The 10809-nt window shown below is 41.0% G+C and overlaps 1 protein-coding gene across 4 annotated transcripts in view; it reads left to right on the top strand.

Annotated features, from left to right (window-relative positions):
- Positions 1-1072: 1072 nt before the first annotated feature.
- rnf111 (ring finger protein 111) overlaps positions 1073-10809 on the top strand; it is a 32510-nt gene continuing 22773 nt past the window's right edge. For 3 of the 4 annotated variants that reach the window (XM_037095515.1, XM_037095514.1, XM_037095512.1), the window contains exons 1-3: positions 1073-1208; positions 1548-1610; positions 5340-6299. In XM_037095515.1, coding sequence (XP_036951410.1) covers positions 5423-6299 — 877 coding nt within the window. In that variant the 5' untranslated portion in view covers positions 1073-1208; positions 1548-1610; positions 5340-5422. The remainder of the gene's footprint in view (positions 1209-1547; positions 1611-5339; positions 6300-10809) is intronic. The other variant, XM_037095513.1, reaches the window with a different exon arrangement.

Here is a 10809-nt window from a genome sequence, read left to right as displayed (position 1 = left end):
TAAACAGACATTAGGACACTCAAGGAGTGTTGCAATACAGATATTGAAGATAATCGTGATATTTGAGTATGAAACACTGATATTGTGTTAAAAATACACACGATGTGCAAATTGTAAAGTAGCTCTAAAATCATTTCCATTTCTTTCAGCTCTTACTTTGTCCTGTGTAGCAGTTATGCACCTTAAAGCTGATTTCTGTCAGTCATAAAACAGAAGAAAACACAACAAACTAAGGTTATAAAATGAATCTGACAGAGCATTGTTATTTTTATTTTTGTCTAAAAAACAAACAAAACAGGAACTGCAGGCTTCTCCTTAAATGTAACTCATTTGTTTATTATAAGGCTGACTTAATTTGTGTCTTGTTATAATAAAGTGAAAAAAAAAAATCCAACCTATACAGTCAATGGTATGTTCAGCACTTATCAATGCAATATGTTAATATTCAGGTTAGACGGAAAAGTCTGTATAGGCCTATGTGTGATCGGTGATTCAGTTTCAGCAACAGCTTTTTAACCATTCAGTCAGTCATTCTCACTCTCATCTCAAATAATGATTCCTTGCATTCTGGACAGCAATGTATGAATAATTTACACTTGTGGGATTATTTATGCTTCTCAGTGGTAGTGCTTGTCAGGTAGCCTATAAGTAATTATAGATTGTGATAACGTTACCCCATCATTATTCGTATAAATAGACTGGATTAATAAGTAATAACCACGTCATTATTAATTAGTGCTATTACACATTCTTGAGAATTTTGTATTTGAGGGTTTGTCACCTTCCTCCACATCCAGCCTATATCCGCTAGTGGGCGCGCTAGTATTTTGAATCGATGATGTAGTACGGCGACACATTCAAAACAATGGTGCATAAACTTACATTGTCATCACTGCATGGGCGTTTAGACGTGAAATAACACAGAGATTCTTCTCTGAAATGAATATAGACGAGGAGAGGGTTTCCTCTCCACACACAGTTTGTTTGTATCAACACGCTCTGCTTGGAAATGTAAAGGGATTAAAGTTAAATCCAACTGTCGCAAAGTGTCGTAAAGTCGCAGGCTTGCTGGCTGCGGTCTGGCGCCCTCTCGTGGCGGTGAGGACAACGACAGTGTTGTAGCCGGAGCCAGCGAACAGACGACCTGCTGGGTAAACAAGAGTGGATGCCTCGGAAGGCAGGAATGGCAACTTCGTCGAGGGCTAATAGTGAGACATTTCTATATTATAAAATAGAAACACAATAGAGAGGTGGCACTGGCTTTTAAGAGTCGACAGGATTTAGTCGCGAGTCAAAATGGCTGAGCGTAATCGGGTATTTGGTGGGTGAAGTGGGACTAGCCTTTATGTTAGCTTAGCTCGTAGCCATCCTGGGCCCATTGCCTTCGATTTTGCTTCTCGGATCAGCTCGGGACTGTGTTGTCAGTTTCACAATCCCAGCCACTGAACGTCCTCGGATCGCGATTTCTGTGTAGGCCTGCCTAGTTGCAGCTAGGGTTAACACTGCGATAACTACCCGTTTTCAACGCTTGTCATTATCTCCCACAGGATTTAACCTCCCATGTTACGAAAAGGACGGTGACACACTTTGAAAAAAGGACTTAGAAGCAGGTACGTGCTGTCTTTGTTGTCTTCTGTCTGGAGTATGTGTCAGGCTAGGTGGCTAGCTGTCCCACTTTGGTTCCTCTTGATACGTTTTCTCTGCAATATTCACACAAGTTACCAACATTGTGTGTGTTCAGGTTTTAGTGGCTCTCCGTGAACACTAGTTTATCTGGCCTTCTGTCACTTCAGCAGCGTTTGGGGGCTACAGACAGACAGACAGACAGACAGCCAGCAGCAGCAGCAGTCGGGCTTATTGTAATTGTGAAGCGTTGTAGAAACTATGCCTAGCCTCAGTTTCAGGCTCAATGCTGTCAAGCTAAAGACATCTTTTTTTTCATGTGTTTTGCTGGCCTGGTCAGGGTGGCTGGTAGTCGTTTCACAGACAGAGAGCACAGTGTGTATCGTTAGCAGCAGCCCAGCAGTCCTGTCTCAGACGTACATCTTGATTTGCTCCACTGTTGCCATTTCTCCTCTACCATATATGTTCAGATGTGAGCAGCTGCGACTGGCTGTCTTGATAGTGTCCGCATCATCTCTCACTTATTGTAATTTTCTGCAGTTTAGGAGACATTTGCTGTTATTCAGCCTTGATGCATGGGGATTTTCTCCACCACCCCCCCTCCAGGGCTGTCCTCTGAGGGCCCCTGAATTCATGCATGTCATTGCGCAGCTTTTCTGTGGCATCTGAAGGACTTTCACTCATCAGTGAGTTGTGTGTGTTTATAAAAGCAGGAAGAGCCCTGTGGCTTGTGTTAGAGATAGTAGGCTTCTCTGTAAATTCTTGAGGAAACCAGCCTCTGGCACCGTTAACCTCGTCAGTCTTATTTCCCCAGAAGTTGCAGCTTTAGCTCAAGTGACGACCGGCATGTTATTATGAAATAAGTTGTGAAAGAATAGTGATGATAGTTTGCTCGATGTGTTTTTTAGCCTGTAATACCATTTTTGATGCAGTGCAAGATTTATAAACACCAGCAGAATCTAATGCAGTCTAACAAAGTGGCCCTTAAGCGAAATATGGAATAATGAAGATTTAATCAAAATAGGACTATCATATTATCTTTGACTCCAGTATACATGTTTATTTGGTACATAGCAATGAAAATTAAATGCAAAATTAACATACCCACTCCTCAATCCTGACTCATATGACATCAAACAACAGTGGTATGATTTTTTTTTATCTATGTCTTTTAGTCCTTCATCTAATGTTGTTGTGTGGGATTGAAACTGAGATGGTAAAGTGAATTCTATATAAGCTTTCATAGCCGTCTCTAGTATACTAAGAAGTCTTTCTGAGTCTTGAATTTGTAAACTGAGGCCCCACGAAGGAATCAAATGTCTTAAAGTCGGTAGTTTGATGTTTAAATTTTCCCATGTGTGGCACGCTTTGTTGTTGAGATTTTGATGAAGATAAAATGACATCATGTGGTCTCAGCAAACAAAGTACTTCTTATGTTTATTGTTTCTTGTGTTGTTCTACATCACTTGTACACCCAGATGGTGCATAGACAGGATCGGTACAAGATGTTCCTAATTCTCCTGCTGAAGTTGTAGCTCCATGATTTTGTTTTCTGATAAAATCACAGCAAGAATGTTCCTGGGGCCGAGTATCACCATGTGTACATAGTAGTCTGCATTTGTGTAAACTGTCCCTAATCGTATGTGAAGATATGCAGAATTGATCGGTAAACATCACTGCAGATATGTAACATTAGTAATATCTTCAGTATCTTTGATTTGATTTTGGGAATCATTCGTGTTATCTACAAAGAACAAAAATACACACCGGAGATGTCCAAACCGGTCACTGGATCAGTATTGGGGCAGATCAAAGCAACTATTAATGGATTAGTGTAAACTATACAAAGCAGCATCTATTACAGAATCAGGTTTGCCACCATTTAGGTTGAGTATGTGCCTTGTTATTTTGGCACATGCTCACGGTAAACAGAGAAATAGAAAAAGAAAAAAAAATCAAACTTCAAGTTATGAAGCTGAAATGTAAGATACATTATTAACACTTCATACAGGGCTACACATATTAACAGTTGATGTGTTGTTATTTGCATGCACATTAGTTGCATATTGGTTCTTTAGCGGTCATCATTAAGCACTGAGGAATGCCTTTATCTGTATGACCATGTTTTACATTAAGTAGTTTGACACGTACTACATATCCTGAGTTAGGAAGATGTAATTAGGAGGTTTTTTTCCCCTAATACTTGTAGTCTTGTGTTATTTAGGGATAATGACTTATTCTTATGGTACTTCATGATCAACAACTTCCGTTCTTACTCATTAAGCAGCAGTTATTAGGTTATATAGTGGAAACTGTTCTAAAATGTGGTCATGCAGAATAAGGCCTGACTGCAAATGCTCAATATTGACAAATAAAGGGCTAATATGCTACTGAATTGCATGCTAGTAGGAAAGTGTTTGCTGTATTATAAACCTTGGACCTGCAACACCATTTAAAAGCTGCAGACGTTGCCTAGCGCAAAGCAATATGCCAATATTTTGCGGCAGTTTACATCGTAGTCTTTAACATAGACCAAAACCTTTTCTTGTGTCTGTGAAGTAGCTAACATTTCGACAGTACTGGAATTTGATGTCGTCCTGGGAGACCTGACACCGTGGTGGAAATTCTCCCACTGCAACATGCATAAAGAATCCGTTTGTCTCGGGAGTTACTTGTTGGTCTACAGAAATCTGGACAAAACCATTATGTCATACCCATGAGAATTGGTTTCATGGTGGTGTGTGTGGGTATCCCATTTTGATTTAGTGTGATTCTTGCATTGCTTGGAATCATCACTAAATTAAACACATCAGTTTTGACTCAGCCATGACTTTTGAATCAGCCTGTGGGTATTCTTCTTTTATTTATCTTTAATCAGCAGCTTTGGGCCACACAGTCTTAATTTGTCCTGACAGACAGGATGACCACATTTAACACCATCAAGGATTTTTATGAGCATGTTAAAGTTTGTTTTTATGTCAGTGTCTTGTTGATTGATGACTAAAATTGGGAGAAAAACATCCAAGAAAATCTGCCATTCTCTCCCCTGAGTTCTTCTCTAAAGGGTTGATGTTGAACAGCTCAGTGCAGCAAAACGACAATCAATTATCACATAAAAAGAAAATGATGCAGACCTGGGCAAAAATATTGAAATAATCATAGACTTGTAATCATCTATACATTTTTGTAGATTTGCCCCCTCTATGCTCCATGCATCGTCCTTATATTTACAGTTGCACTTGATTTGTCATTCTATCCTTTGCACGTGTGTAAGATTCTGTCATAATGTCATAATTATTGCTTATAGTCATTTAGATGTGTAGTCCTTTTTGTGTTCAGTGACACTAGTTATTTAAATTAAAGTTGGTGCGTTGGACTTCTTTTCTGAAGGAGCGATTGTCAAATTAACTTTGGAGGAGCCGACTGATCCTCAAAAGATGTCTGAATATATGACTGTTATCTTAATTGGCCATATTCATTCATTTGCCTATTTAATTAACATTTTTTTAGCATTGCATTTTATGGATGAATTATGTTTTAGCTCATTGCTCAGACCTGATCTAATTTTGAGCACTCTTTTGCTTTTTTGTTGTTGTTGTGACACGAAATATGAGGTCTTGATCCAGTCACTGACGTAATGATCTGTCTTTTGGCAGTCATGCAGCAGATCAGTTGGTGCACCTGTAACTCTTGTCTTTTCATCCTTTCTTTTTAAGGTTTTGTGGGATGCAGCGGACAGACGCCTAGGAGCTAATGCGAGTGCACTTGGTGTTTGCCCTTTGAGGACGGAGCTGCCATCATGAAGAGTGAGGTACCGTCTGAGGCCCCCAGCAGACAGGAGCATCTAAAGGAGCCACTGGTGAACCCAGAGCCCATGGAGGCGGCCAAGAGCTTCCCCAACAACATGGAGGTGATCGGGAAGGCAGGTAGCGAATTCGAAACTCTGTGTGAGTCCAGGCATCTGCCCCTGAGGGACACAGGGACACACAGAGACTCAGAGCGGAGCCTCCCTGGGCGCAGAAAAAGAAAAGGCCAACAGGCAGGGCCGTCGGACTGCTCCCTGAAAGAGGGCCACATCAGTGAGAGTTCACTGGCCCCTCAGCGCCCTAGGGTCGAACTTTTACAGCACCCCAGTGAGGATGAACATAATCATGAGTCCTCTTTTAGTGACTGTGCCTCCTCCCCTTCCTCTAGCCTGCGATTCGGGGACTCTGACACTCTCAGTTCAGAGGATGAGGGGGAAGCTGGAGCAACAGGGGGCCAACACAAGGCTCCTGCCCTGACAACAGGAGGAGCCACCGGAGTAGGCCTGCGCCCTGTTCTGGGTCGAACTCGGGGGAATCGCTCTCATAAGTGGGTGCGGTCTGAGGCTGAGCCGGTGCTGCTGAAGCGGCCGTGTCTGAGCAGCCGGCGGCCTCTGCATAGGAAGCGCTTTGTGAAAACAGCTCCCGGAGGGGGTCAGCGGACTCAAAAGCAAAAGGAGCGGCTACTGCTGCAGAGGAAGAAACGTGAGGTTATTGCACGTAGGAAGTACGCTCTACTCCATAGCACCAGTAGTTCCAGCGAGGAGCTGAGTAGTGACTCGTCCTCCCCCTCTTCTACCGAAGGAGAAGATGAGCTGTATGTAGATGTCAGCAGCACCAGCAGCCAGCCCAACAGTGCTACTGTTGCCACAGGTAATTACAAACCACAGCACTATTGTAGTGTTGCATTGTGATCTCTCTGTTGTATCTGCAGAAGTTGCAGTACAACATGAGCTATGTTTATGAAGGATACATCATATTGTTAAAAGCATTGTTAACCAAGAGGGAAGGCTTATGTAGCATGATACTGTGTCATCGCAGTGAGATCATCATAACACAGTGGACTACAGAGGCCAGGCTCTGCAGTCAGGATCAGGCATTATCTTACTGTATTTGTAGGGCTATCAGTGCCTGTGTCGCAGTGGTTAAATATATTCATATATCTATTTTATTGATAAAGAGCCAATAAAGGAAAAGAGTTTAAATGATTTCTAGAATATATAACCCCCCCTTTTACTGATATAAGACAACATTTTAATAGATATCAGCAGGCACATGTTTATTTGAATGATGTTTTGTGCAGTTTGTGAAGAAAAATGGGGAAATAGAGGTACCATGACAGTATAGTACAGGCTCACAGGCAACAGGAACTCTAACATCTCAGAAAAAAACCCAATCCAGCATGAATTAACATATTTTAATTGCACGCAATGTGAATTGATATGTACCGAAAAGCAGAACAGAAAAAACAGAAATGTCTGATGCAGGAGAAGAGGTCATCGTGTGTTGTGCAACTTGCAATGAGAGCAACAATTGCGTTGTTTCTTGTAAAAATGATGCATTCTTTAAACAGAATTTAAATGAGTGCAGTAGGCATGAGTTACGAGAAAAATGTATCTAACTTTTAAGCATAGACATGCAACTCGCTTCACTGTACAGTCAGGATTGCTACGTACTCTTCACTGACTGAAGCACAATGTTTGTGACATTATCTCCCGGATTGAAAACACTGCGACACACAGTAGCTTACATACATTTTACCTTTCTTTTTTTAGTGATGCCATTTCAGATTGCGTACATCCAATTCATCTAAAATGCATGTTTGATGCTGTCATAGCTTATTAATAACACACTTTAACTAACATTAGGTTGGAGAGCTACTTTACCAGTTATAAAAACAGAAAATGACAGGAGTTTGCTGAATTCACGTCTCCACAATGAAAATCAACTGCCAGTTTTCTACCCGGTAGAAACTGTTGCTGTTTCCACAACGTCACAGGGATGTGCAAACACATGTAGAATTGATTTCAACACAAAAGCAGTCAACATTACATACGAGTCCCCCTTTTCTTTCTGCGTGCTCCATCTATGAGCCTCCCTCGCCTAAACCAAATGCAGTTTTTTTTAAGTAAGTGAGGCTGTGTCTTACACAAACAACTTCCGGTCGCAATCTTCATGTGTAAAAGTGGCACAAAGGGGTTTGTGTGTGATTACGACTCAGCTGAAGCAGGAATAAGAGTCCTCAGGTTTTCATTCTGCACCAGGTGATTTCATTGTGGATTTCAACCAGCGAGGAGGAAGTAAACAGAGAACTAATCTTGCCTAGTATTTGGCTGTGGTGAAAACACACTTGTGCCCTTCATTTCAAAAGTCCACATAAAAAAACAACTTTGTGAAAAATGTAATAATCCCCTTTATAGCTTCAGCTTTACATCTGATAAATGTTAGCGCCATACATAAAAAAAATCGTCTGCTTGATTTGGTAATGGCCTGAGCCGACCTGATAAAGGAATAGCTGCTCCCCTGAGTCCCCTCTGCTTTTCAGGGCTTCACACCTGGCAGGCCATAATGGAAACTGCAGCTCTCTGAACCTGTTGCAACAACAGGTTTATGAAGCTCCTAAATCTAAACCATAACTTTCTGCTCTCATTCCCAGCAAAGTTTGCTCATGAAATCTCCAATTTTCAGATATGAATGATCCAGCACTCACAACAGGAGTCGTCAGTGTGTCCTCTAAAAGAGCCTTGCCTCTGCCTTGGTTCATTGTTTTCCTCATGTAGCCATTTAGCCTCAGCAATATTTCTGCTGCTGTGGCCCTCGGGGAAAATGGAAAGTTGGTTGTTGTGCCTCTGTGGTGGGAGGCAGGTGGGAGAAAACTCAAACACTGTAGAGTGGGAGCCTTTGCATAGAAACAGCAGGTCTCGGAGGGAACACCAGGCATTTGTTTACAGCAGGGGGAAAGCTAGGAGACAAGTGATGAAACCTGCAGTCTAAATGCCCTGAGTCAGGGCAGATGTGTGATGTAGCCAGCAAACAGTTAATCCTACATGAGGTCAAGAGGCTATATTAAATAATTCACTGTGAGTGACCTCGCATGTTGTTTTGATCAAATAAGATAGAATTCTTCTTTTTTGCACATATGTTATGATTGCAGAAATCATCAATGACTAATACAAATGATGATTGTTCAGTCTCAAGCATACTGCATGTCCCCTTACGGCCAACGGATCAAGTGGCTACCTGAGGTGAACTACGGCAGGCTGTCCACCAGATGAAAGTAATAGTAGTAGGTGTTGTTTACTGAACAAAACACTGCACTCGCTGGTTACAGTTCTCCACAAGTTGTAAGTAAGATGTTGTTGTTTGTGTAACCACATGAAGGTTCATCAGAGTGCCAGGCAGCTCGACTAGCAGAGGGTGCTAAGCAGCAGTTCTCAGGAGACAGTGGGAATAGAATCACACTGGGGAGTTATGGACTTTACTAGCATGGCAAGTCACTTAGTGATGTGCACAAAAACACATTCTACACCACTGCAGCACAAAATACTCTGTTGTTTTAAAACAAGCTTTCTTTGGCTCGAGTGTATTTGATACATCAGGACAAACGCATCTAAATGTCTTGTCTTTTTATATTGATTGAAATAGATGGCATCCATCCTTCTTCATCTGCAATGGTCTGACTAAAATTTGCAAAGAATGTGAGAGAACTTTTAACTTTGACTCATACCAAATGCATGAGTCAGCAACTCTCACTCACACTGACAAATTGTGACAATAATTAGAAACAGGCGTGAGATTGTAAGCACAAATAAACCTGTATTGTCTGTAACTATACGATGTGTATAATCTTGGGATTAAAGCATAGATTTATGTCTGACCTTGGATAAAGCTGGAGATGAAGCTGAATGTTCAGTTATAAGAAATACAACACAGAATCTGTCCGGGGAGGCGTTGTCCCTGTTGCCATCCCGTAGTCCTGGCAGCATCTCTCCCATAGAGAATGATGTATTTGTCTCAAATTAGTTTGCCATGACTTCAGCTTGTTTGAGCAGTGCCTGTGATGAACAAGGCTCCTAGTGTGTCATATGGGTGGCATTGATTAGAGCTGTAACGGTCAATCGTTTCATTGATGAGCTGTGAACTACTAAAATGAATCGTCCACTATTATGATAATGTGAGTGATTATGTTTTAAGAAAAAAAGTCAAAATTATCTAATTCTAGCTTCTTAAATGTTACAGTAATGAATGTCTTTGGCTAATGGACATAACGAGATATTGAAGATGTTGTTTTGGACTTTCGGAAACATTGATTAACATTTTACGCTGTTCTCCAACATTTTTTTGTCAAAATAACAAATTGATTGTTTAAGAAAATAACCAGCTTAAAGCTGCTGAGAGTGATATATTTGTATTTAGATGAGTGTTTAAATATACTCCATGTCCCAACAGTAAATACTGTTGTAGAATGTTTGGTCAGTAACCATGTCTCCCCTCACTCTGCTCATGCAGTAAAAGAGAAAACACATTTTTGAAATCGCTGCCCACTTTACCAAATGGGATGGAGAACTCACTGATTCTCCTGTTTGTTGTTTTCTCTGGTGATTACAGCTTCACGTTCATATTTTGAAGTAGAGAGAAGGGAGGAGGCTGGTAACTGCAAAATGGACTGGAAGTTAGCTAATAATAGTGACAATGCGTGCAGCACAGCAGCTTTAATCAGCAGTGAAAATAATCATTAGTTATCATTATCAGCAATAGTTCATACACCAGCAGCACCACTAGAGATGAAGTATTGACCGGAAACTCTGAGTGCTTGTGGTCAATTTGGTGGTCCTTTTTTTGTTTTAAATGATGGAAATTGTTTCAAAAATACATGTAGTTGTTATGATGGCATATCTATGATCATAACATTGTCCACAGTCCATATGGAAAACGGTATGGAATATGAGTATGCAATTTGTTTTCTTAAATGTCTGACTGTAGCAGATCTTAGATCCATTTGTAATGATTTCCATCCTACATATAAAGAAATAGTCTATTCTGTTACCCTGTATTCCTGTTTTTGGGGAAAAGAGCTTCCCTCAACTCTCTTCTGTCTGCTCTGTCAGTGCAACCATCTAGTGTTAGTGAACGCACCTGAGGCGTCTATCATTGTATTTAGTCCAGGCAGAGATGGAGTGAGATCTGTTGCATAGGGAACCAATCACAGAGCAGATTTAAGGAAAGAGAAATGAAAAAAAGCCTTTTGCAGTGCAAACGTAGTTGAGCACTGATGACCTACATTTCTCCTGTAAAGCTGTGAGCCTGATGGTTCTGCTGTTAGCATGATGAAACTAAAGAAAATACTATCTGGCTACTTACACAAATCCATTAGTTGTAGACA

Source organism: Acanthopagrus latus, chromosome 4, assembly GCF_904848185.1.
Source record: "Acanthopagrus latus isolate v.2019 chromosome 4, fAcaLat1.1, whole genome shotgun sequence".
Lineage (NCBI taxonomy): Eukaryota > Metazoa > Chordata > Actinopteri > Spariformes > Sparidae > Acanthopagrus > Acanthopagrus latus.
This window is presented reverse-complemented; position numbering and strand designations above follow the sequence as displayed.